Here is a 26,815-nt window from a genome sequence, read left to right on the forward strand (position 1 = left end):
AATGACGGGAAAACTTGATCAGTGCCTGGCAGTAGCTGGAGGAAAACTGTCATCCTACTACATCCCCCACTGTTACATGGGCGGGGAAGAGCTGCAGCGAACCATGAGGTGTAACCTCAATTGTAACGTTCCGTCCATTGCCTCCGTAGGAGAACGTTTCTTCCAGACTTAGTGCGAACTAAAGGGAAATACATTGAACCTTTTGCAATGCAGTCCTACTTTCTCCCTGCCGCGCCCACCAGTTCCAAAAATGAGAGGGCAGGGGCAGCCAGGCCGTGCGCTGCTGTACCCTTTGAACCCTTTTAGCATTCACAGTTACTTGCACATCACATATCTAGCACGCACGCACACAAGAGTTGCTTTGTATTGCATTGAGCTGTCGCTGCTGAGCTACTCTGCAATTAGGAAGCTGTACGAACACCCAAAGTGAAAAGCTAGTCCTTCCCTAATTGGTGGTCAAGTGTAACTCCTACAGTAGGAAGCTCCGAAGTGTGGCTTATTCCGCTACAAGGCTCCTCTACAACAACGTTTATTGCAAGACTTCCCAGAGGAGTACCGTCAGCATGGACTCAAAACGATGGGCATCAGCGGTTTGGATAAAACCAAAAGAGAGAGCATTCACGGAGCGGTGCAGTCCCTGGTGCAGACACAAAAACAAACAGTCTAGACTGCTGGATATTCCAGACAGTTAAGCACGACAGACTATTCACAAACCCCAGTCGCACATAGACGCAGCTTGCAAGCCTTATAACCTTAACCCCCCGATCTTCTGTTAGCTCTAGTCTGCCCGACATCCTACCCCCTCCAATATAAAACGAGAAGCCCTAGTCGCTAGAACCCGAAGCCTCAAAGCCTTGATCCCAAGCTCTAGGCTGCACTCCTCGTGCCTTTAAAGCCTTTTAACAGGGGTGCTGTCGGCCTCAAAGAGTTCAATCAGTAGGCCCTGATTTCGGTGGTCTTCGATCAAACCCGAGACAATACAGCGTAAAGCGTTACGCCTGAAAGCCAGTGCTTTTGAGTCTTTACCCTCACTACCATAAACTTGGAAGAAGAAACAATATAATACCAAGTACCAGCGCGTGTATCTCAGTCACTCCGATTAGGAGCTTCCAGCAGACCGGACGCCTCCGGGCGGGGGCCCCCCGACTCTTGGCCCCAGTGTGTAGTTAATGCCGTGCGCACCGGCCAGCTACACTTTGATTGTTTCTTCGAAGAATCGCGTCAAGCAGTTGATCTTCAAAATCGCGTGTCAAGCCTACGCAGGCTCACTTGCACGCCTAAAGGACCCCAGTGCGTGCAGACGTTGGGGTGGGGGGCGGTCCTTGCCTTGTCTTTACACCAGTTGTACGCGAAACGCAGCAAGAACTTCACGCTCATCAGGCTGCACATGCGCATTTGAGAGCGTTACCACCCAGAGAGGCGACCACCACTGGCCGTAGATTTCGCGGGGCCCCCGGGGGGCCCTCTCTCCATGGGAACCTGGCGATTCTCTAAGAGTTCTGCATTCAGCCTCGCGAGTACCCCCGTTGCAAAAATGAACGAAATCAATGAGAAAATTCTAGGACTGATGCCTAAGCAGTTGCGGCTGCTGCTGTTTGGCGCCGCTGCGGTCCTGCGGCTTGCACTGCTCGTCTTCGGCGAGTGGCAGGATGCGCATTGTAAGCGACCCCTACGCCGAGTTTCGCCCTCCAACGGTGTTCTTTCCCAAAACAGGCTGCTCCTGTGGCCGTATTGTGGCTTCTGCATGCACTCGAGCGCGCTGCGTTGGCGGTGTGTGTGTGAAAGGTGGGGGGTCGTGGGTGTGTGAACATGCCGCAGTCGAAGTGAAGTTCACCGACATCGATTACAAGGTGTATACTGATGCGGCGAATCACGTCCTACAGGGCGGCTCGCCCTATGAACGTCACACCTACAGATACTCTCCTTTGGTGTACGTACACCCCAAACCAGCAGCCCCCGCTAGCGCAGCAAGCACCGGCTCAGCAAGAAGGGGGAATCCCATGCGATCTTCACTCTTTCCCCGTGTGTGGTGCTGTACCTGCTTCAGGGCCTACCTATGCCTCCCGAATTTGCTGGGCTGCCCCTTTTTTGGAAAGTTCCTTTTCTGCTGTATGGACATGGCGATTGCTGTTCTCATCGAGGTGGGCCTTGCTGCCTTCAAGGATGGCTGCTAAGTGCTTTAGAAGAACTTCCGCCGGAGAGTGCATGCAAGGCGTGGAGGCTAAGGCATAGCGTTCGGGGCCTGCATGCGCTTCGCTTCGCTTCATGGAGGGCACTGCTGCTGTATCGTGTGTGCAGCAAGGCCTCTGGAGGCTGCATCAGGAGCGGCAGAAGGAGCAGCAAGAGCAGCAGTTGCAGAGATCTCCCAAGAATCAGGGAGAAGCGTCTTTTGGCGCTGTGGGGGAGGAGGAAAAAGGCACCCTGAGGCTTCGCCATACCGATGAAACCTCGCGAAAGCGGGCTTGTGCCACGACTCGCAGCAGCTATCCAAGCAACATCAGCAACAGCTCCCTCCCCGAGACAGCAGAACCATATCCACTGCATACGTTTCTGCTGCCTTGCTGCTGCTGGCTGTTCCACCCGGTAGTTGCTGCTGTAAGCGCCAGAGGTAATGCCGACGCCTTCCCTTGTCTTCTAGTGCTCCTCACACTCGCGGCTTTGCGTTCTGGGAAGATTTTTCTCGCTGCCATGCTGTGAGTCTGGCTGTCGCGGAGTAATGGTGTGTTTCTGCTGCTGTTACTGCTGTTGCAGTGTTGCTGCTGTTGCACTGTTGCACCGTTGCTGCTGTTACTGCTGTTGCACTGTTGCTGCTGTTGCACTGTTGCTGCTGTTGCACTGTTGCTGCTGTTGCACTGTTGCTGCTGTTGCACTGTTGCTGCTGTTGCACTGTTGCTGCTGTTGCACTGTTACTGGGAGCTCTGCACCTGCGCTCAGGAGCTGTTGTGCCCTTGCACGTGCAGGTATGGTCTCTCTGTCCACGTCAAACTGTATCCTGTCATTTATGGCGTCCCTATGCTCTTGTATCTGCAGCAGGGAAAAGAGCTGGTGCGTCGTATAGTGTGTTTTTGCATCTGTTGGCTCTGGCCGCTGCATGCGCACCAGGCGAGAGACTTAAAAGTTGGTGGTGCGGTAGCGGTGTCGTCGCGCATGCATGCTCTCGAGTTTGCTGCGTTCGCCACGGGTGTTGTTTCAGCCAGAGGGCCTCTTGAAGGTGCCTTCATTTCCCAAAGAGAGGCTACTGCAAGTGGTCTGGGGAGTCTTTAGCGCTCCAGTCGCTGCTGCTATGCTGCCGTTTCGCGTTTGCTGCTTCTTGCTGCGGCGGATGGACCGCTGGCAATGGTCCTTCGGCCTGCTCTCATGCGCAGCCTGCTTGGCTATTGGGAGCGTCTTTTACTTCATGTGAGAGGCAGTCTACTCAGCACACGGGGAGGTGCAAGGAGAATGCTTTAGGAGGGGGGGCAGCTGCTGCGGGCAGCTGATGGGAAGGGGGCCCACTGCGGCGTATATGCGTGTGCACGCTAAAAACTGCACTAGTTCGAAAAACAAAAAAACACAAATAGCGAAAGTGACACTCCCGTCTGTGAAGGCGGCGCGCAACGCAGGCCCCATGTTCCCCCCTGACCTTCTTCGTAGCTCAGAGGTTTTTATAAGGGCCTAGAGAGATAGTTGAAATCCGCGCGAAAAAAGCAGCTGCTGCAGCTTCTCTAGGCTGCAGTCGGCTAGCCTGGGCTGCAAGCCCTTGCGGATACACTTAAAGCGCAGCAGCGTGTCGTTTTGTTGCGCCTTTACGCCTCAAGCGGCCTCCCCGCCTCCCCCCGCTATTTTCGCGGGTGTAGTCCCTCCAGAGCTGGGATTCCTCCAGATAAAACGCATGCACGCCAACGCAGACAGACAAACAGACACACATATATATATACTATATATATATATATATATATATATATATATATATATATATATATATATATATATATATATATATATATATATTATACACCCCTTACTGATGTCTGCGCCTCCCTACCCATGCTGCCGCAGATATGGATTCCCCTTTGTCTACGAGTCCTACCTTTACCATGCCACGCGCAGCGACCACCGTCACAATCTCTCCCTCTATTTTTATCTGCTGTATCTCGATTCTTCGGCTCCCCTCAAGGTGCGGCTCGGGGGGCATCTCTTTAGGCTGCCTGCAGCCGTAAAACGGATCACGGGGGGAAAAAAGCCTCTCAACGGACTGAGCTTGCCAGTTGTGCCCGGCTTGTTTCGCTCTACAACCCTGGAAAGACTTTTCCACGGAAGCAGCCGATTGGCGAGGGCCTGCTTGTGTGCAAGGAGGCTCTGTATGTATGCTTTTATGTGTATGTGCGTCTGTCTGTCTACTTATGTGTATGTGTGTGTGTGTGTAGGGGGAACGGTGGGCGAGGGGCTTTTATGTGTGTGTATGTCTATGTGTATGTATGTGTGTCTATGTGTCTGTGTGTGTATGTGTGTCTATGTCTATGTGTATGTATGTATGTATGTGTATGTGTGTGTCTCTCTCTCTCTCTGTGTATGTGCGTGTGTTTCTGTGTGCCGCTGGTGGGCTTTGCATCTTGGCTCGTGCTGCGCTAGCCGCTCCGTGCATATTTCTGCCTGAGATGTCGAGCCTCTCTGTCTTTGTGCGCATCCTTCCTGTCTTCTGACCCTTCATTCTTCCTGCCTCGTATGCTGCTGCTGCCTGCAGGGACTGTCGGTAGCGCTGCTGCTTCCGCAGCTCGTCGGCACGCTTCTCGTCGGCTGTTTCTTTGCCAAGAAACACCTGGAGGCTGCACTCTGCCTTCAGGTCCTGCTCTGCCCTTGCGGTGTCTTTTACCCCACCTCTACCGTGGCCTTATTTCAGCCCCTTTGTGCAGTTTGAACTCTCATCAATAGTCAGTCTGTAGAAAGACGCAGGGAGACGCGTGGGAGCGTGTGGAGGCGACTTTGCGCTGGGGGGCATGCGCATGGGCTCTGCGCGTGTGTGCAGACGATTGCATTCGTGGCGCTAAACAAAGTCTGCACCTCGCAGGTACAGAGCTCATTAGCCTCTTCGCATTGCAGGGAACTCCAAGAGAGCTTGCTGCCATCTCGAGAAAGGGCTAAGCGGCGTGAAGTAGCGTCGGCCGCTGCTGCACTCACTCTGCGACTGCAGGGCAGTTCAGCTTAAGAAAACGATGACGTACAGCTCCGAGACTGCGTTTTCATGACTAGATTGAAGGCGCAGGCAATGGTCCTTGCAGATCAACGGATTGCATTTCACACACTGACTTTCAAAGCATCTTGGCTTCTGCCGCTGCTACTGCTGCTGCTCTTCCTCCTCCACTTCTTCGTCTCCTCGTGTGGCATCTTGCGCGCAGTATTTTCTCTGGTGGCTTTGTTTGCTGCCATTCGCTGTGGCTTCAACGGACATGTCAAGGGTGCGTGTCTCTCGAGATTGGGGGCATGAAGGGGAGCGCTTCTCCTGTTTTGTCGCTGCAGCTCGGGTGCTACCTGCGGGGACGAAAGCCTTGAAGTGTAGAGTCCACAGGCACACACGCACGGCTGAAGCCTTCGAGGTGGAATGGAAATGTTAGCTTCTTTGCGGATGCGGTTGCAGAAAACGGTTCGTGATGTCGTGGTGGCAATAGTTTTCTTCCAGCTCTCTTGCTTTCTATGGCTTTTCTTCGCCTACAAGCTCGAGTTCGAGGGGCACCCCGTTTTTTTGCAGGTACAAGCAGCATGCAAAAGCGTTCCCTGTGTTATCAGATATGGAGACACCAGCCTGCTGCACCTTCTGTTGCCTGGCTCCTCAACAATTCAGGGAGACAGAGAAGGGCTGGAGGCAGCCTTGCGTGCTGCAGTCATAGACATTAAAAGAATCCGTTCATCCACACTAAAAAAGACGCGTAGTAGGCAGAAAACAACGGGAGTTTCCTGTCTGTCTCTGTGGACTCTACAGCGCCGTTAGACGCACCGGGTGCCCCTATCTGTAAGCCGAGCCCATTGCCTTTTCTGGCTTGCAGTCGCATCTAGCGGTTGTGGATCTCTTGTTTTCGCAGCTCATGCTGGCTTCGGTGGTCTTCTTCGCTAGTCAGATGCACCTCGTGACTCTTGTGTGCTCTAGGATTCGCGCAAACGACAAGGCAGTAAAATACTAGGACCTTAGGGGCTCAAGATTCAGCGTATTCCCCCAGAAAGCGGCAAATCTGCCTCTCTTGTGCTTCATACCGTTCAGCAGGTTACTGCTTATTGGGAAAGTGCGGCCAAAATCCAGGGGACTGGTGCAACAGAGCTATGGTCTTGCTATTAGCAGCGGATCTCTTTGCTACCACTGTAATTGGCAGCCACACGGCAGCAATAGACTCGACATGACGCAGGACCGTTAGGGGTCTTCTTCTGCCAACTGGCGGGGAGCATGCATTGGGCTTGCCCGAAGCAGCGCACACCGCAAAAACAACGGGCCTAAGGCTCAATGAACAGTGCACGCATTGAAAATCAATGTCTTGAGCACATGCAAGCGGGAGGGGGGAAGGCGTCTAGTAGAGAAGAGTAGGTTCCTCCCATTGTCAACTGTACTAGAGCCGACTTAGGCATCCTGCTGCAACAAACTCGGCAGCAAGTCTAACGCCCCATTAAGCCGAATGGAGGCACTTAACTCTGGATTCAATACAAATTGGATCAACACCTGTTGAGTATTTTCCGAGAGTGCTCGCTTCTCCCATTCCCTACTCCCAGAGGGTCTCGCCATGAGAGGAAAAGGAGGGCCGTTAAGCTGCGTGTTGCTACATGCACTGATTGTTCACTCCGAGCTTCGCATTCAAGTGATTTGCAGAAAGAAATGTAGTGTGAGGCTGCATCTACTTGGCAACTGACGACATACCCGCATGACCCAGCCAAATAGTCAATTCTAGTGGTATCTTGACCAAATGTATACAGAGTACGTGAATGCGCCGGAGTGTAGCTTACCCCTATACACTCTGCAATGTAGCTTCTGTGCATGTGAACGCGAAAATATCAAAACAAGCGAAGTAGGAGTATACGCCGATCGAGCGTGTGCTGATCCTCTTGTTCAAAGTAGTGGGAACATTCGAGGTCAGGCATACAGGGGCCTTACTGCATCGTGTGGGATTTGGGGTTCGGGTACAGAATTGCAAAAGCTAGGGGGAAGGAAGCAAATTCTGGCGAAATAAACAGTCATGTAGCTCAATGTAACTCATTATTAAGCAAAACAGCTCATGGAGCAGTGGAAGATGATGGGGAAGCTGGGACTGACGCCACCAGGGAAGGGTGACCGAACAACGAGCTAGGCGGGGGGGAGGGAGGGGGGGCCATACTATAGAAAAAGATGTAGGAAATCCAGCGGATCCACGCACACCGAATAAAAGCTCCTTAATTCGTTCAGAGGATTGCTTAATATTAAATTTGGAGCTGATAATCGGAGTATCTGCTACTTCACAGGCTGCCCTAGAGGCTGGCCTCGCTACAAAACACAGCCTCAAGGAGGCTACGCGAAATCCATCCGCCAGACCAATCGAGCCCAAGAGGCTTCAGCCCCTAGAAATAGCACAAGAAGCTGTATTTAAGTTGGTTGTTTGCTTTCTCAATGTCATAGTGCACTGATCGCCTTTGGACAGACGCGCTGTAGGAAACGCAGACAGGCTGTGTGGTCCTTTATTAACATGCACGGCAGGGTCCGCAGTCCCGTCCTCGGCTAATTCTCATGCAGTGTTCCGTGTCTGTGTTTTCTGCAACATTTAATGCATGAATTTCCGCGGGGTGTAGCGGAGGTTTCCAGTTGAGTACTTTACAGTGTAACAACGAATGCCCGCCGTCGGCTCCAGTCCAGCAGGCCGACTGGACCTCCCGTCACCAGCCCTAATCATTGCTGCAGTACATCGCGAAACTACCGCTTTTCTCGTTTGATAACTGGATTTTAAAACTGTTTAGTGCGCTTATCTGGCTCTACTGGCACAGCCTAGATATGCATCCACACCCCCAGGGGTGTGTGATTCTACGGTGTAAGGCCCCCCCCGCGCTGACGCCCGAATGTGCTCTTTCTTGCTCCCATCTGCCCTGACTTCACTCTCATCATGAAACCCTCGTGAATAGCTCCACAGGCTTTGGCTGCAACGGGCTCCAGAGGCTGGGAGGGAAGATGGATACTCCTTTGTCGTCCTTGGGCGTACCCGCCGGAGGAGCAGCTTCCACGAACTCCCTCACGCCTCAGGCTCTCTCCCGGGCAGAGAGCTCTGAATCAAGCCGTCAAAGCTCCCCAAGGCTGAAAGGCTTGCATTCGGATGCCCAAGAGGCAAGAAAACCGTCGTCGACCCCCCTAGTGATACGAGTGGAGCGCGACAAGGTGGCGTCGTCCACTCCGAGCCAACATGAACTCTCCCAACTGGCACGAGCGGCGGGTACCCGCATGCCTGGAGCATTCTACCAAGAAGGCTTTATTCGTCACCCAGGAGACGACCCCGCCACGCGATTCATCCTCAGCAAGAAGAACCCCACGAGAAAAACATCTTCAGGATCCATGCTTTCTGCACATTCCTCGAGGCTGTCGCTGCGAGCATCCAGCTCCAAGGTCGACAGAAAGTCATCCGGGGGGGAGGTAAAGTTGTACACGTGGTATGGCGGCAGCAACCCCGGTAAGCTTGCAAACTGAGCTGAAGGGGTTCATGGCAGTCCGTCAGTATGTAGAGACAGAGAGACAGAGAAAGCGAGGGGTTGTTCTTTGCTGTGCTTCTCGAGGAGTGGCGGCGACTCTCCCGAGCATAAGAAGCCTTCTTTCTGTGCTGTCTGTCTGTCTGGGAACTGCAGATCGACTCCGCAAAAACTCGCAGAAACAAGACAAGGGCAATCTTGAAGAGTCGACACACATGGTAGACGTGTATGGACTGGAGAGCGAGAAGGCGGGGATGGGAGGCGCCTTCGCCCCCGACTCTCTCCTGCGCACGGGTGCGAAGGTTATGCTCAGTGAAAAAGACTTGCGCACGCGAAAGGCTTTCGACTTCAAGGGAATGCAGACAATGCAAGTCCTCGATCCATCCCTCCTCGGTCGTAGTCTTCTCCAGAGAATTCGACCCCTGCAGATCACCGATTGTGGCTCTCGGACGGCGAATTTGATTCCGCTGCCTTTTCCAGCGCTGAGTCACGCTAGCAGGCAGCAGCTTATTCTCTCTGATTCTCAAATGGAAGGCCCGTAAGTCGCAAGTTTCACGAGAAAAACGCCTCAGTTGTCGTGCTCCGAAAGCGGCGAGAGCGTCTCCTCTGTCGAGAACGCCCCTTGAGAGCGAAGCGGAGGCTTTCCGCCTTTGACACACTGCTCTTCTCGGCAGAAGGCGGACCCTCGAAAGCAATGTTGTACTTTCGTTCTTAGACAGACTAGCTGGTTGCAGCTGAGGCAGTCCCTCGCAGAGCCATGACGACTGCTACTGGGAAGGGGGAGGCTGCGAGAGAAAAAGCCTTGGCCTCCTGAGAAGCGATTCTCTTGAGAATAGAGCACTGCCTCGCATGGGGGAGGAGACTTTCTTCCCCCACCCCTTGTTCTTCCCGTAGAAAACTCATAGAAAGCGGCAGGCTGCATATATGCCGCCTTGCTTGGTTGCCTTGTGCCTCAGAAAGGAAGCCACAGAGGGTGCTATCGACAGCCTCATGTATCTTCCTACTTGCAATGACACCACCATCCTGGATTCGCTGCAGCAGCGTTTCGTTCGCGGTCACTTCTTTACCTCTTGTGACAACATGTTGATCTTCGTCAATCCCTGGGAGGCGCAACGGTGCGCTGCAAACGAGATTTTCAGCCACAGCAAGGCCGTTCAGTACTGGACAAATCACATTGCAGAGCTGCCAAGCCATCCGTACCTCGTTGCAAGGCGCGCTTTCTCCAACGCGAAGAAACAGCATCGAAACCAACTCGTTCTTACCTTCGGTGCCTCCGGATGCGGACAAGACCGTGTGCATCATGAACTCGTGAAGCTCTTCGTTCGATTCGCCTTCACGATGGAAGACGTGTGGGTAAGCTTGTCGGCACTGCTGCCCCCCACCTCTCCAGTGCTTCACTCTGGATGCGTCGCAGGAGGATCTCCCCGACACAGACAGTCACTTGCGCGCGGGAAACATGGCCTCGACTATCGGCGGCTTCAAACTTTTGTTTCTTGCTTTTGTCTCGCAGACCGATGAGGAAGCTCGCACTGCCGAGGCTGCTCGAGATGCAGCTGTCTCCCTCGTGGAGGCTTTGCACATAAGCCACCGAGGCGATCTGTACGGGGGCCGTCTCATGGATCTCTTTCAAGTAGAGTTTGACGCCGATGGAGATGTTGTTGGCTTCAAATTCTTGCCAAACTCGTCATCAGAGCCAAGCCAGTGCGTTTTGCACTGCTAAGCAGCAGCCGCCGTCTTGCGTAGCCTTGCTGCCGTTGCATTGTTCGCGGAGTTTTAAGGCAGACCGTGCAGGTTTGAGGGAATAAAGTAAGGGACCTTCGATCTAGCTGTCTGTCTTTCTGTCTGTCACGCCAACTAATGCAGAGAAATCATCTCGTGGCAGATGCGCCAATCTCTGAAATCAATTCCTCTTCCCAGTCTCTTCTACCACCTCATGTATGCTATCCACTTCAACCCGGACGATCCGATGTTGAAAAACAGCGGTCTGCACCCTGTAGATGTCACGGAGCTGATGCGCTACTTCCCTCCTCCCTCCGTATTGTACGAGGACACACATTACGAGAAATGCAAGCAGCTCATTCGTGACCTAGGGAGCATCGGCTTATCAAAGAAGCAGATTACGGAGTGTTTGCGGCTTGTCAATGCCATCCTGGTTGCAGGTATGCGCGCATCACACATGTTCAGACACACTCTTACATATATACACACAGCCAGACACACACACGCTTACATATATAGACACACACAGACAGACAGACACACATACACAGACACACAGATACATACGCACACACACACACACATAAACATACACAGACACACAGACACATAAATATACAGACACATACAGATACACACATACACACATAAACATACACATAAACATACACACAGACACAAACATGCACACATACAGATACACATATACACACATAAACATACACATAAACATACACACAGACACACATAAATGTACACAGACACATACACCCATGAACATACACATGTAGCTTGTGCACGGGATTCCCCGTCTTTTTACGAGTTTGTTGTCGGGGCGAATTGAGGGAAAGTGGCGTTTTTATACGTATGCCGCATAATATCTGCGTTGGAGGGAGAGGAGCTTTATTGCGGTGCCCTTCGGCTATCTTCTTAAGTGATTTTTAGAGGGGGGAAGCCGGAAGGAAGGGGCTTTTTGATGCGCTGAAAATGCACATACATAGCCTTGCATGCGATTATCCGCGGATTATGACAAGCAGCATCTGGACGCAGCGAGAACTCCCCCACCCCTTCCCCCCCGTTAGCACGGCTTTTTGCGTAGCTCTCTGCGTGTGCTGTCGGCTTCCAGACGTAGCCAGCTACAAGATTCAGAATGAAACCTCGAAAGAAAACGAAGTGCAGGCAAGGGAGCAAGAACGCGCTACCCCCACAGCTCCAAGGGTGTGTCGCATCCTCAAGAAGGAGGAACGGAAGGTTGAGCAGACACTTGTTGTCGGTTCGCGCTCGGCAATGACGCTCGCAGGTCTTGACATTGTCAGCCTGGTCAGTGCTGCAGCGCGCATGCATCGTGCTCCCCATCTCTCTCCCCTTAAACACACTTCTATCTCTCTCTCTCTCTCCTTCCCTTCCCCTATATCTATCTTTCCCCTTCCCCCCAGTTCTCCGCTTAAACACACTTCTTTTTCTCTCTCTCTCTCTCTCCCTCCCTATATCTATCTTTCCCCTTCCCCGCCACTTCCCCCTTAAAAACATTTCGCTCTCTCTTTCTCTTCTCCCTATATCTCTCTTTCCCCTTCCCCGCCAGTTCCCCGCATAAACACACTTCTCTCTCTCCTTCCCTCCCTCTCTCTCTTGCCCTCTCTCCACACTTCTCTCTCTCTCTCTCCTTCCCTCTCTGTCTCTTTCCCCTTCCCCTCTCTCTCTCTCTCTCCCTTCCCCTCTCTCCCCCCTCTTAAACACACTTCTCTCTCTATCCCTCACATTCGGATCGCGCGCAAAAAGTACTCCCGGTGAAGTGGCACTTCAGCACCCCAAAAATTCTTCCTCCCTGCGGACCAAGCGCATGCATGCAGCACTGCATAGCCGGTCCAGCACGCGGGTTGCATGCATGTGCAAGGCCCTTTGAGGCCTTAAGAATTCTTCTTCCCCTTCCTACGGCGCAGTGTGCCTCACGCTACACGACGAAGATCCGTTGGAGTGTCTCCTCCTCTGCTCCTGTCTGTACAGCTGGCAAACCTCTTGGGGGTGGACGAGACTGTCCTTCGAGACATTTTCTTAGGGGCCGACTCATGGCAAATTCGATTTCTTGCTCTAAAGCTCTTTGTGCGTCTTCGCTGGTGGCTCCTTGGGATGATTAGCCAAACCCTTCGGCTCTCCAAGGGAACTTCAGTGCACAGGTAAGAAGCGATGCAGCGGCAGCAGCAGCAGGAAGGCAGCTTTCTTTGAGCACCCGTAGCAGGAGTCGCTCTAGCTCTGCACAGACAGACAGCGGCACTTCGCAGAGGCAAGCAGCTTCCCGAAAAGGGTGCGAACATGCCTCCCATGAGATTTCTCCTCGTCCCCCCCTCCTCAGCTGCAGATCGTCATCGCACCATACACGGGAAGGTTTGTTTGCGGGGAGGTCCCTTGCTTGATTACCCCCTCAGCAGTGGCGACACCAAAGGCAACAAGCCGCACCGTTTTCCAAGTCTTCTGAAGGTTTTTTCCCTTCCAACTTGGCATGTGCTGCAGTCGCATCACATTGCTTAAGGCCGCCGGTATAGACTTCAGACACATTGGTCAAGAATGGGCTCTGAACCAGCTGCTGCACAATTACACAGAAGAATATTTCCTTTATTTGTTTTCCACATCGGCCTTTACGCTGGGTAAGCGGAGGCTTTGTAGGAGGAGAGGAAAGGGAGGGGTTAAAAGACGAGGGGGTCTGGCCGGAGGGGGAAGAAGGCCTTTGAAAAGGTGTTTGCATTGCAACAAAAATATGTCGGTGTTTTTTTCTCAAGATTCAAGTTGTTGCCGCAGTATAAGGCAGCTTTTTTATGTGCATTGCTGCTGCCTTGCCTAAAATCCTGGCAGTAGATCGGTGCAAGCGCATGGCAAAGAGCTTTGCATTTGCCCTTTCGGCTTTGTCAGATCTCTCTGTGCTGTTTTCCTTCTCCTCTTGGCTACACACAGAGCCGAGGCATGTCTGCATGCACTACACTGTGGAACACATGCATAACGCTGTACTGTTCATGCATGGTGCTGTACACCGCATGCATGATGCTGTACTCTGCATGCATGATGCTGTACTCTGCATGCATGATGCTATACTCTGCATGCATGATGCTATACTCTGCATGCATGATGCTGTATTCTTCATGCATGATGCTGTACTCTGCATGCATACTACTGTGCTCTGCATGATGCTGTACTCTGCATGCATGATGCTGTACTCTGCATGCAAGATGCTGTACTCTGCATGCATGATGCTGTACTCTGCATGCATGATGCTGTACTCTGCATGCATACTACTGTACTCTGCATGCATGATGCTGTACACTGCATGCATGGTGTTGTACTTTGCATGCATACTACTGTGCTCTGCATGATGCTATACTCTGCATGCAAGATGCTATACTCTGCATGCATGATGCTGTACACTGCATGCATGGTGTTGTACTTTGCATGCATACTACTGTGCTCTGCATGATGCTGTACTCTGCATGCAAGATGCTATACTCTGCATGCATGATGCTGTACTCTGCATGCATGATGCTGTACTCTGCATGCAAGACGCAGTACTCTGCATGCAAGACGCAGTACTCTGCATGCAAGATGCTGTACTCTGCATGCATGACGCTGTGCTCTGCAGATCAAGCTACCTACCTGCTGGAGGACGTAAAGCCACCACCGACGACCTTCATCTTGAATGATAAAGTTCTGGACGTTTTTGCTGGGCCTGAAGGCATCTGGCAAATTCTGCGGGAAGAGCAGGCATCTTGGGGGGGAGAAGCAGCTAACGAGCTTTCTCAGAATGTTCCCTTAGCTGCCCTCGCCTTCGTGGACAGGATACTGAGGATCAAGAGCGACTCAGACAAGATCAGAGTCCGTCAGTCTTCTGCTGCTGCGCGTCTGTCGCGGGTGCATGCGCATCTATCTGACTGAGAGCACTTTTTAAGGCCCCGACAAAAGAGGCCGAGGCGAGCCTTAGACGCAAATTGTCTCCTGCCTCGAGACTCGCCAGCCTCTACGCATTGTGCTGGTGGTCGCCTAAGCAAGTGCTGTTACTGCTGCTAGTACTGCTGTTGCTGTTACTACTGCTGTTACTGCTACTAGTGCTGTTGCTGTTACTACTGCTGTTACTGCTACTAGTGCTGTTGCTGTTACTAGTGCTGTTGCCGTTACTACTGTTGATACTACTGCTGTTACGGCTGATACTGCTGCTGTTGCTGTAACTAGTGCTGCTGCTGTTACTAGTGCTGTTGCTGTTTCTGTTGCTACTGCTGTTACTAGGGCTGTTGCTGTTACTACTGCTGTTACTGCTGTTGCTGTTGCCCTTACTGCCGTTACTGTTACTACTGCTGTTACTGTAACTACTACTGTTACTGCTGTTGCTGTTACTACTGCTGTAACTGCAGAAAGTTCCTGGATACAGGCCGCCCTCAGCAGACGTCTTTAAGCCAAAGATCGCTTTTAGGGTAGTGAAGGCAGCAGGGAAAAACAACGGTCCAACGGTTCTAGGGAAGAATCCTCAACAGGGGACGAGTGCGCCTCAGCAAACAGACCCAGGTGCGCCGATGGGCAGTCCTTGCCGTTAAAAGAGGCCTTGTGACGCTGTGTGTGAAGAGCGATTCTCTTTTCAGAAACGCAGGAAACGGCTTCAGCAGGCATCCCACCTGCCAGACACAGCTAGCCATGCCGTACAAACCGCTATATCCCGACAGAGGGAGTTGCTCTCTCTTTGAAGCGTGGTATATGTATGTATGTGTATGTGTATATGTGTGTATATGTATGAGTATGTATGGATGTGTGCTGGAACGTCTCAGTTCAGTGCCAGTTCATTGTGGTACATACCCACGGCTCTGTTATGTACGACGCGACAAAATTCTGCATCAGCGATGCCAATGCATACACCGTCCCTTCGCGTGAGTTTGGCAGGGCGTCTGCTGCTGAGGGATTACGAGTGGCACTGCGTAGGGGAGGGCCATGGATTTGTTCGATTACGCTGAACAGGAGCTGATTGAGCAACTTCTTGCGGCTTCTCGGGGAGGTTGCACCCTGCGCAGCTGCGCAAATCAGAGAAAAAGGAATCCAGGCAACACCCCATGAAACTTCTGCGGTCTGTACACCGCGCCTTCTCGCAGGCCTTCGCAACTTGCTGCTGGCGAGCAAGTTGGAACTGGTTCGCTCGCTTGTCTACAGCGAGGCTGCCCAAGACGTGATTCCGCCAGACTGCTCGCGCGTCAGCTTTGCAGATCGGCTTATTCAATACGTCAAGGATAGCCTTTCGGAGGGAACGGCAAGCCTTCACGCACCTGCCGCCGCCCCCCTCCGACTCTTTTCTAACGTTCCCGTATTCATGTATATATATACATATGTGTGCGCGAACTCTCCAAATTTCGCCCTGCCGTGTCTTCGGATGTCGAGATTTCCCGCTTTTTCCTTTCGCAGTCTTCTTTGCAGTCGGCCACGTCCGCACTTTCCTCAGGCAGTGTACGCGTCACCAGCCAGCGTACGGACAGCGCAATTTTCATGACTTTTGCGTTGTGCGGTCGCATCTTCTTAGGAAGCCCCGCAAACGAACTTTATTGCATGTGTCAACTCTTTAAAGCCTATCGCTTTTGGAGTATCCGAAAAGGGGCAAAATTCGAACTTCCACCTGGATCGCTGGAGGCAAACAGCTCAAAGAGACCACGACTTCGAAGAGACAGACCAACAAGGCATGCAAAAGGAGCTAGCGAGGGGCTTAGTTCACGAGCCTCTCGTGCCTTCCCGCATAGTTGCCCTCATGGAGAATGAGACCAAACAAGCGAATCGTGCTTCCAGCGTTCTCAGCGGCTTCGACGTCGCGTACGTATGGAAGCAACTCCATGACTTTCAAGTCCTAGTAAGTTCGCTGTCAACTGCGAATTCCAATGGCGTGGAGCCTCCATCTGCCTGCAAACGCCGCAGCAGCTCCTTGCACTTTAAGCCTTTGACTTTCACACGATAGAAAGCCCTCAAGACGCATGCGTAATGAAAAAAAGGCAAATCGTTTCTGCCCCCTTCGCGCTGCTACCTCTGCTACTGCTACCTCTGCTACTGCTACCTCTGCTTCTGCTTCTACTGCTTCTGCTTCTACTGCTTCTACTTCTACTGCTTCTACTGCTGCTTCTGCTTCTACTGCTGCTTCTGCTTCTACTGCTGCTTCTGCTGCCCGGCAGACGTACTGCGCAACGCGCTACTTAGGAATGACGGTGCGGCTTCTTTACGAGGAGTTTCTCGAGCTTTACTCCATTCTCTGCATACCCACAACCTACGGCCAGCCTACGACGAAGGCGTTCCTCAGCCATCCCGATCCTAAGGCTGCCAGCACTTTTCTCCTCCAGGTATGCTCTCTCTCTCCCTCTCTTTCTTTCTTTCTCTCTCATTCTTTCTCTCTCTTTCTCTCGATGATGCAGTAGTGCTGCGACTACTCCTGCAAGCGCAGTCCGTTCGTGCTGACAATGCATCCTGCCCAAAAAAGGGGTATTGCTGGCTCGCGATCGTTAGCCCTCCGAGATCTCCTCGGTGAGACATGAGCATCCGCCGGTCAGAATGTGCTGCTTTTGTCGTACGCTTAGGCACTGAAGTTTCCAAGCACGGGATATCAGCTGGGCAAGTCGATGATTTTCTTCCGCAAAGCAGCATTCATTGTGCTCGAGAAGAAGTGAGGCGCAGCTTAAACACTAAGGCTTTCGAAGGAAAGCCTCCGCCAGGGCCCATACAAATCTCAATATCCACGCGTTGGTCACTTTGAAATCAGTCAGCATCCGGTTCCCGCCTCCTGTTGCAGCCTCCTTTACGCGCTTCGGGAGATGTGTATTTGTGTGTGTATATGTCTGTGTGTATATGTCTGTGCGTATCTGTGTGGTTCTGCGTGTATGTGTATCTGTGTGTAGGCGTGTGTCTGGTTGCGTATGTCTGTGTGTAGGTATGTATCTGTGTGTGTTTATGTATGTGTATGTCTGTATGTGTATGTATATGTCTGTCTGTGTATGTCTGTTTGTGTATGTTTGTATGCATATGTCTGTATGTATATGTCTGTATGCATATGTCTGTTTGTGTATGTTTATGTCTGTCTGTGTATGTCTGTTTGTGTATGTCTGGATGTACATGTCTGTATGTGTATGTATTTGTGTATATGTGTGTTTGGCGACGGACTCGCAGAAGGGGCTGCCATCAACCAGTGCTCCCTACAAATCTGAGCCTGAGAGATTTTTTCCATTCGGTGTGGCTTGCCCTTGCGTTGTATTTCGCAGGAGAATAGACTACCTGGAGCGTTTGGTTCCGGCTGTTACCCGCATGCAGCGCATGTGGCGTACAGTCCGTGAACGCGCATTTGTTGCAGACATGCGTTGGCTATGCATCCGTGTCCAGAGCCATATACGGCGTATTCGTTTGCTTCAAGAGCTAGCGAAACTTAAATCCACTAAAGATTTCTTCTTTGGAGCAGTCATCCTGGCGGGCTTTGCATATGCCTTCCGCCGACTTGGTCTCAGCGACGAGGTCGTTCGTTCCATCGAAATGAAGTGAGGGCTAACACAGCGTTTTGAATGGCAGGAAGGCAGAGCAGCTTGATCAGAAAGCTCACTCACGTACACGCACACGTAAATACACACACAGAAATACACACACATACACATACACACATACACACGCATACACACGCACATACATACATACACAGAAATACACATATACACATACACATACACGCACACACACATACATACATACATAGAAGGACACACATACACATAGACATACACACATACACACATGCATACACAGAAATACACATACACACATGCATACACAGATATACACATACACACATGCACATATACACACACACATATACACACATATACACACAGAAATACACACACATACACATACACACACACTCACACACATATACATATATACACATACACATACACAGAAACACACACATATGCACATACGCATACACACACACTCACTCACATACACAAACACACATACATACGTACACATATATGCACATATACACATTCACACATACACACACTCACTCACATACATACACACATACATACATACACAGAAATACACATATACACATACACACACACTCACTCACATATACACACGCATATATACACATACACAGAAATACACATATACACATACACACACACTCACTCACATATACACACGCATATATACACATACACTGAAATACACATACACACACACGCGCACAAATGTGTCGGGAGTGCTGTACTGACATCCCCGTCTCGTGTGTTTCGAAGCTGCTTCCGGCGCAGGATGTCTGGATGCAGGAACTCTTGCGAACGCTGGGGGAAGGCATGATGCAGGGGTATGGGGAATGAGGGGAAAGGGTGCAGGCGCAACGTCCCCTTTCTTGTCTGCTGCTGCTGTGCAATGTGCATGCGACACGCAGGTATAGGAATAGGGAAGTTTACTGCCTTCGCTGGAGTGCAGCAGTCTGCCTCCAAGCTTGGTGGCGTTCGATCCTGGCTCAGAAGGAGGCAGCAAAGCTCCGGCACTCTGTATTGTTGGACCACAGCTCGCTTCTTGTGCAGGTAAATGAGCACGAGTTGTCTTTTCTGGTGTCAAGACAGCAGCAACGCCGAGCAGCAGCGCAGCTTCAGTGAGGGCCCTTGCGCAAGTGAACGCTTCGTTACGTGGCTGCTCTATGCCATGAGGATTGCAGAATGTTTGGCGGTGCTTCAAAGCTCAAGCTGTCGTTCTTGAGAAAGTCACCGAAGAGCTCATTCCCAACCGAGCAGCTACAGTCATGCAGCGCCATGTTAGAGGGTATGGCTACTACTGCTCCAGCATGGAGATGCTTGCTGCCTTGAAGCGGATGCATCTGGCATTTGCCACGTCTTGCATGCAGGCGCTAATGCCCAGGCAGCCCGTTGTGGGGGTGTCTTCTTGTGGCTGAAGCACTTATTTTGAATGTCTCTGAGGCCAAATTATGCGGCAACACGCGCGCGTCTCTTCTCCTGTGCTTGACTCCTAATGCGGCATTTTCGAACGGGGGTGAAGAACAAGACCTTCCACGAGCGAGCATCCGGCGTGATGTCTACATGACATATGATTATATATGAACATATGTATGCATACTCTGTTGCGCGTGCAGCTGGAGGGAGAGGCGCAAATTCCAGGAGCTCCGGGGGCTCACAATGGCATTTCTTTCGATTCAGCGAAAGGGGGAAAAGCTGTACAGCATGCGCGTCATGTTGAACTACCGACCAATCATTCGGCGGACCACTGTGATGCGGGATATGATTTTGTAAGAGCATTTCAGGCAGCGTGTGTGTGTTGGTGTTGGTGTTGGTGTGGATTGTTTTGCCTTCCTGACGACGCGCATGATGAAGCATCTGAACGCTAACTGTCTATCTATATGTATATATATATATCAATATATACAGACACGCCGCTGTCAGCACAAATATATGGGGAAGGAATTCCTGAGTTTCCGAGACTTGCAGTTCTGTCCACACGGCGATGCGGCCGATCCTGTACTACCCAAGCTTCCCCCATCCCCCATTCCCCCCCTTGAGGCAGCCATCATACATTTTCCCTATCGTGCAGAGCTTTGTGTTGCAGATTTCAGATGGATCCTTCAGTTGTGCGCATCCAGAGCTTCTTTAGAATGGCTGTCATCAGACAGCAGTACCTTCGCTTGCGGAATGCAGCGCTGCTATGTCAAGCGGGGATCTTAACAAGGCTACGTCGCGTAAGTTGCTCTTTGCAGCGCATCTTATGACGGCCGTTGCTTTAATACGCTATGCCTCCAGTGATGCTTGCGGCAAGTCTTCATGCTGCCGTTACAGGGGGGAAACAAAGATATTTGAGGTTCGCCAGCGTGCCCCTTACAGTGCGCGCCTCTCTGTTAAGGGCCTTTTGATTAGCTGCAGCTGCATGCTTCTCTGTGGGCATAATTTGCTTTTTTCGAATGCTGAATGTAGGAATGTGCGTGTGATATATACATATACATATATATACATATATATATGTGTATATACTGTTTTGCATCGCGTGCAGGGCGACTTTCTCTTGACAAAAAGAAGAGTCGTGAAGCTGCAGCGCTGGTGGCGGTCGATGCGACTGCTGCGTGGCATGGATATCGAAGTGGGGTTGCCTCCTCCCGTGCGACTGCCTGGAGTGAGTGGAGGACAAAGGCATGAAGGCCTAGCAATAAATTTTCCTTCCCATATTCCTTCCCACCAATACCACCTACACCACAATGGTGGTGCAGATATTTGAGCACACGTGTCGGGCGCCTCCCTCCCCTGCCAAAATTTTCAGGCGTAGCTTGTGTTTACCGGCAGAACACAGCAAACATCATTTGCTTGGCAGCAGCTCAGGCAGGGGACGTTTGCTGCCGTTGCTTAACGCAGGGAATGCTTTGCGCTTGAGCTCCCGTCCTCTGCTTTGGACGCCTCTTGTGAACCGCGATTGCTGCAGAAAGCTGACTCCGTGGTTAGAAGACGCGAACTCGTTGCTTTCGAACTTCTACGCCCTCATTTCCTGATGGTTCAGGGCATGCTCAGATTCGAGAGAACGCGGCAGGATGCGCATTGCGCTTACCCTTTTCGGTTGCATGCGAATTCAGACTGCCGGGGAATATATCCGCGTACGTGGGCCTTGCCTCTGCAGGATCTGTTGACTCAGCTGGCTGCAAAGGCACGCCACCAGCAGCACAGTTACATCTCCGAGGCTATGCAGGTAGCAGCCGTGACGGTAAGGCTCAGCTCTTTGGAGGTTGGAGCCCATGCGTGTAGGGCCCCATGCAGTGACTTGGTGGTGGGAGCGAGCTCTGCTGTCTGAACACCTCTCCGCCGCATGCGGTCCATGATGCTTAGGCCCCCTGAGAAATTGCATAATACCATTTATATATATGTATATGGCGTGTTCAATTCTGCGGATCGGGAGAACATGTCACGATGGTTGTTTTTTTGTATATGCACGTCTCCTTTTTTTGTATGTGCACGTCTCCTTTTTTTGTGTATGTGCACGTCTCCTTTTTTTGTATATGCACGTCTCCTTTTTTTGTATATGCACGTCTCCTTTTTTTGTATATGCACGTCTCCTTTTTTGTATATGCACGTCTCCTTTTTGTGTATGTGCACGTCTCCTTTTTGTGTATGTGCACGTCTCCTTTTTGTGTATGTGCACGTCTCCTTTTTTTGTATGTGCACGTCTCCTTTTTTTGTATGTGCACGTCTCCGTTTTGTGTATGCGCACGTCTCCTTTTTTTGCATGTGCACGTCTCCGTTTTGTGTATGCGCACGTCTCCTTTTTTTGTGTATGCACGTCTCCATTTTTTGTATATGCACGTCTCCTTTTTGTGTATGCGCATTGCTTGGTTTGCAGTTTCAAGACATAGCGATCGGGGGGCATCACAGCCTCGTCTTGTTAGGGGTTCGGCAGGCTGCGTCTGGGAACTTTGCTACGCGCGTTCGCATGGTGGTTAAGGGTGGCGGTTGGCAAGACTTTAGTCTAGAGCCTAGAGTGTATGCGTGGGGTTGGAGTGATAAGGGGCAACTTGGTGCTCCGCAGCGTCCGGGGGAGCAGGGCATGTCTTGCATCGGACCACTGAAGTTTATTGATCGGGTATTTAAGGACAGTGTGGATCCTGCAACGGGTATGTTTCGCAGCCAGCGGGGGTGCTGGAGCTTCGGTGGCTGTGTGCACGCGCCCAGTGCACACGCATTCGCGGCAGAGCTTCCGGAGGGTTGTGCAGGGTCTGCTGCGGCGTGTTTTCGTGTGTGTTGAGTGTGCTCGCTTCTCAGGGCACTTGGTGCAGAATTTGATCCACGAAGTCGACTATACCCACACAGTATGTACAGTTGCAGCTGGCTTGGATCACTCCGTGGCGCTGACAAGCGAGGGCATGGTCTTCGCGTGGGGAGACAACTCCGAAGGGCAGTGCGGCTTAGGCCACAGACTCTTGGCAGTCAGACATCCGACGCTTATCCCCACCATCCGCAACAACGGCATCAAGCTGAAGAGGTAGTATTGCCGACGCCGCTGCGCCTGCTAGCCCCTTGCTTGCGGAGAAAGATTGGCTGTACAGAGGGGGGGCGGAAGCTGCGCTCAGCACGCACAGGCGTTGTTTTGCGGCTGTTGAGGCCTACGAGAACGCGGCGGGGAGACTACTGCCCCTATCTTCTGCGCATAGTGGCTTTTTTTGTTGCAATGTGCACGATGCAGCATTGCTGCAGGTCCAAGGCAGACGGGTGCCGTGTCTATGGATGGCAAGGCCCTTATGTGGGGAGCAGCTCACTTTGTTCGCCTGCCAACGGTGGTGCCCGACTCGCATTCATACACTCCACGAGGGGTCCCCCTCGATGCGAAATACGAGGCCCTCCAGGTATGCGTGGCGGCTCTATGAGACTGCGCCGTGATTCCCGGAGAGGGAGAGAGGAGGGGTGAGCAGCGCCATCGACGACAAGGCACTGCCGCTGCGTTGAAGGTGCTTGCTATGTCTGCAGATCTGCTGCTCTTCGGGATTCAACATCTTGCGAACGGCTGGCACCAGTGGAGTTCTTGGATGGGGGCGCAACGAGAGCGGACAGCTTGGGCAGGGGCCTGAAGACAAGAAGTCTCGAGATTTGCCGATTTTCATTCCGCTTCCTGCTACCCCAGCCCACTCGCATGTGGTTTCGAAGGTTGTTGTGGGGACCAGCTTCGTAGTCGTGTCTCTGCAGCAGGCTTCCTCTTTTCTGTATACATGGGGAGCTCTCTACGTCGAAGAGGCGTCGGAAGCCGCAGCAAGCGGCGCTGGAGGCGTCGCAGGCGCTAAGAGGTCTCCTGGAGCGCAGGGTCAGAAAGCGACTCTGAATCCGTTTCTGAGGCGTACGGGAGCAACAGCCGCGCAGCAGCAGCCTCAGCAAGCCAAGTCAAAGGCAGGCTCCTCCAAGGCAGCCGAAGTAAAAGCCGTTTGCAAGCCTACGCGCGTGGAGCATCCTTTGTGGAAGGACGACGCGGTTATCGACATCAGTGCAACTGGATCGGAGGTACTGGTGAGGCAGAGCCAAAACACCCTGACCGCCAGTGCCTCAGCGCTTTTCTCCGGCTTTTTCCGAGCCAGCGGCCAAAGGGAAGAAGGCTAAAACCGTATTCCATGAATTGTGTCGAGGTCCATTCAGGTACTTTTCGAGTCTCGCGTAGTTCATGGATATTCGTGGCTGGAAGTCCTCTACACGCAACGCGCTTCGGCTCCTGCAGCTGCGACAGAAGAACGCGCACCCGCCGTTCAATCCTTCTTCTTCAAGAAAGCCATGCCCCAACCCAAGGCTCAGGAAGCCCCCAAAGAAGATCTACCTTCATGCGTAGTGGAGCGCCTTCGAGGGGAATTCACCTTGAAGCCTTGCATCTACAGCTTGCGCCATCTAAAGTAGGTGGACTCGCGAAGCATCGTGCGACGGTGCTCGCCAAAGCTCTTTGAAGGGACTGTAAGCAGGCTTCTGCATCTCGTTCCCATGACCACTGCCGTGCTATCAACTGCCTTTTCTGTGCAGACCACTACGAATGTGTATTCGGTCAGTCCACGGCACCGGAAACGCCGTTTCGCTGTCTTTCAGCTGGGCGAAGGCGGTTCGACCTACAAAGCAGTCGCTTGAAAGCATGTGTGAGGCAAAGGAGCCCACGTTCTTGAAGTACACCACTGCCTCAGGCAAGTTCAGCGCCCTTCACGCCAATCTTTGAGGGGCCTGTAGGCCTTCTGCGTAATGCTCCAGAAGGAGAAATCCCTCTCTGCTCTTATGCTCCTGGGTAGTGTGCAGGATGCTCCCTGGCCTCAGGAAGCCTTCAGCCTGCCGCGCGTTCGCGATTTTGTTCCCAAGCCATCCAAATTCAAACCCGTCGAGCAATGTCTGTTCGCTTCACTGTATTTTTCGCGGTCGCTGTGTATGCGTTTCAGGGGCCTCAATAGAAGTACCCCCCAAAATCAAAGAGAAGGCCCAGAAGAAACACAAAGAACTTATGGACGATTCCGCTCGTCTTCTCTCCAGCCCCCTGCTCTCACGAGAGGTATTCCCCGTCGGCGCTCGTATTTCGGGCAGTCCACCTTCACACATGCCAGATTGTTTTTGCGCTTCTAGCCTTAGGTCGCACATTTTGTGTAGAACGTACGTGATTGAATGGCTTTTAGTTGCTTCAGAATAGCTATGACCTTACCTGGGACTCGCACACTGAGGGTTTTCGTGGACACTTTTTGAATAATGCTGATGCTGTCGAGGTTGACTGTGTGCTGTTGCGCATCCTTTTCAGAACCAGTCCCGTCAAAGTGCAAAACCAGCAGCGGAGACTTTAGTGCCTGATGCGCGGTTGTTACATCGCATGCGTTCTATTTATGGTACCGGTAGTGCTAAGGGCCGCCTTGGCGCCTTTGGCTATGACTATGAGAACGATGAAAGCTAAAAGTAGCTAAGAAGGAGGTATGCAGTTCAGCATGCCTGGAAACATATATAGCTTAATATTTTTTCGTTTTAAAGAGTCTCCTATACTAGGCAGATTCGCCGTCTATGCTTTTGCTTTGTAGCCCCCTACTCTTACGATTTTATAATTGATTGCGACTAAAAGGCACAATGCATGCTTGGCTGCGCAAAACCTCGTCTTGGTAGAATATTGGAGCGGCTGCCACATTCTAGTACCTCAACTGTTTGCACAGCACGAAGGAATACTGCTTGCCAGATGGGTCTTGTATGCATTACGCTGGATAAATTTACTTCCGCAATCCATCCACAGACCGAATCATCGAACTGGCCAACGCACAATCATCCAGAGGGAAAGCAAAGTCATCAAATACAATGTGGTTTGTAGAGTGCCTCTAAGCTGGTCATCATACTTCAACCCGGCCTTCCCCCTAGACTGGAATATAGGGATTGGTAGGCTGGCCACACACGCACTAGCTTCAACTGATCAAATTGAAACTCTTGCAAAACATGCAAAATGCTCTCAGGGATTCCTTGTTTGGAGACCAGTGACTTCGTGGAGTGAATACCCTAGACTTCACTTTGCAAATGATGCAGCAGCCGTATCCATGCACTTTCAATTAGCAGACGATTTTGATTCACAACAGGGTTCCATGAATACAAATTTCGCCTCCTCTTGAGGCTTCATAGAGTGTAGGACTCCACCTATCGTCTCTATCAGAAGATGCTTGGGTCTAAATCATCCCAATATTTGATAAAATGATATTTTATTTTCGAAGGGCTCCCGGTCTCATTTTTCATCACTTTATGCGGGCCTCTTATGAGGAGAAGGCAGAAAGCTGGAGGTCGCGTTGCTATCCCCTTCGAGTATTCGAACGTTCGCACCCAGGCTTCCTCAAACCATGGAGATTGCCTTACCGTGTAGCATAGAATAATCCAATCGCTAACGCAACCAGCTAATTCTTGGGCAATCAAAACTTGACGTAACTAACACAAGGGAACGTGTTAGGTGTCGGTTGGCCACACTGTGTGAAGTCCAGGGCAGCCATTATAGCAGGTTGAAAGTATAAGTCTGGGTTGTCCTGCCATAATGCAAGTGGTTTGGCAACACTCTCCTCTGCCCACCACAAAAATACTACTCAAGGTGCAAGATCATATACAGAATGCACGCGTCTAATACTGCATGTATGTTGAACTGGAAGCGCCACAATTTTTGAAGCCACACCTGTTTTCATCCCTCGGGATTACCAGATGCGGCGCGTAAAGGAATAAGGCTTGGCGCTTGCAGAATAGCCAGCCTCGAGCGGGTGTGCATAAATACGAGCGCATGTAATCTTCCCTCTCCATTGTGTACGGCATCGAGGGCGTGCATTGTTGTGCGAGTCGAGTGCAGTACGGAATCACAGGTTTCTTGGCAAGAGCGTGTCTTACACTCTCTAGATAACAGTAATACCAAGACAGAGAATATGTAGATAATCAATTACCCTCTCGCATAATTTGCCTTGTTGCCAGCGATGTTGAAAGCTGTGTGTTTCGATGTGCCTTTGTTTGCAACGTGGCGCGCCTACAGTTGATACGTAAATCGTGGAGAGCTGCTGCCCTCTTCGGCTGGGATTTCCCACATGGTTTAGTATTAAAAATCAAAGTTTTAGCGCTAGTTTCCTCAACATGCAGGGAGCTACGCAGACCAATGGGAATCGTCTTTGAGTCTCAGCCAGCCAGGGGTTGCTGCCCACCGGACACACGGCAGGACTGCCAGGGTTTCAGTAAATGCAGAGTCTTCTTCAATATAATCTTACGGCATCTTGGCTTAATTTTTGTTTTAAACGAACAGGGAAGGTCTTTCGTGGGGCAAGCTTGCTGTATCTGCACTGCTCTCATTTGAGTGGACCCCTGGTCGATTTGACGCTCATGCATGCCGCCTGCTCCCATGGTACCATAAACTCTGCCATTTACACCTCAAAAAAGCGTGCTACAGTTGG

General features: G+C 51.6%; 2 protein-coding genes across 2 annotated transcripts; both read left to right on the plus strand.

Moving 5' to 3' along the window:
• Positions 1-1,649: 1,649 nt before the first annotated feature.
• On the plus strand, positions 1,650-6,155 carry LOC34622654 (GPI mannosyltransferase 1). The gene is made up of 10 exons (XM_026336423.1): positions 1,650-1,874; positions 2,481-2,608; positions 2,961-3,045; positions 3,194-3,399; positions 4,039-4,195; positions 4,724-4,822; positions 5,006-5,047; positions 5,376-5,435; positions 5,615-5,725; positions 6,057-6,155. The coding sequence occupies exons 1-10, from the start codon at positions 1,650-1,652 to the stop codon at positions 6,153-6,155; spliced, it is 1,212 nt and encodes a 403-aa protein (XP_026192208.1).
• A 2,721-nt stretch (positions 6,156-8,876) lies between these two features.
• LOC34619768 lies at positions 8,877-24,819 on the plus strand. Its single transcript, XM_026336424.1, has 24 exons — positions 8,877-9,199; positions 9,618-10,014; positions 10,172-10,362; positions 10,525-10,820; positions 11,507-11,649; positions 12,385-12,554; positions 12,889-13,022; positions 14,006-14,238; positions 14,772-14,922; positions 15,180-15,278; positions 15,498-15,706; positions 15,965-16,180; positions 17,545-17,903; positions 19,529-19,681; positions 19,999-20,128; positions 20,437-20,556; positions 20,860-21,170; positions 21,765-22,039; positions 22,188-22,407; positions 22,609-22,768; positions 22,890-23,420; positions 23,919-23,994; positions 24,320-24,492; positions 24,670-24,819. The coding sequence occupies exons 1-24, from the start codon at positions 8,877-8,879 to the stop codon at positions 24,817-24,819; spliced, it is 5,220 nt and encodes a 1,739-aa protein (XP_026192209.1).
• Positions 24,820-26,815: the final 1,996 nt, after the last annotated feature.

The sequence above is a fragment of the Cyclospora cayetanensis genome, unplaced genomic scaffold, assembly GCF_002999335.1.
Source record: "Cyclospora cayetanensis isolate NF1_C8 unplaced genomic scaffold, CcayRef3 CcayRef3_contig_127, whole genome shotgun sequence".
NCBI lineage: Eukaryota > Apicomplexa > Conoidasida > Eucoccidiorida > Eimeriidae > Cyclospora > Cyclospora cayetanensis.

What these genes read in the sequence shown, in the direction of transcription:
- LOC34619768 (XM_026336424.1), top strand. Translation starts at nt 8,877, where the DNA reads ATGGTAGACGTGTATGGACTGGAGAGCGAGAAGGCGGGGATGGGAGGC. An exon ending in TCGTCATCAGAGCCAAGCCA is followed by an intron (nt 10,363 to 10,524) that starts GTGCGTTTTGCA and finishes CAACTAATGCAG; the next exon opens with AGAAATCATCTCGTGGCAGA. An exon ending in CAATGCCATCCTGGTTGCAG is followed by an intron (nt 10,821 to 11,506) that starts GTATGCGCGCAT and finishes GTCGGCTTCCAG; the next exon opens with ACGTAGCCAGCTACAAGATT.
- LOC34622654 (XM_026336423.1), top strand. Translation starts at nt 1,650, where the DNA reads ATGCGCATTGTAAGCGACCCCTACGCCGAGTTTCGCCCTCCAACGGTG. An exon ending in ATACTGATGCGGCGAATCAC is followed by an intron (nt 1,875 to 2,480) that starts GTCCTACAGGGC and finishes CACGACTCGCAG; the next exon opens with CAGCTATCCAAGCAACATCA. An exon ending in CTTCAACGGACATGTCAAGG is followed by an intron (nt 5,436 to 5,614) that starts GTGCGTGTCTCT and finishes ATGCGGTTGCAG; the next exon opens with AAAACGGTTCGTGATGTCGT.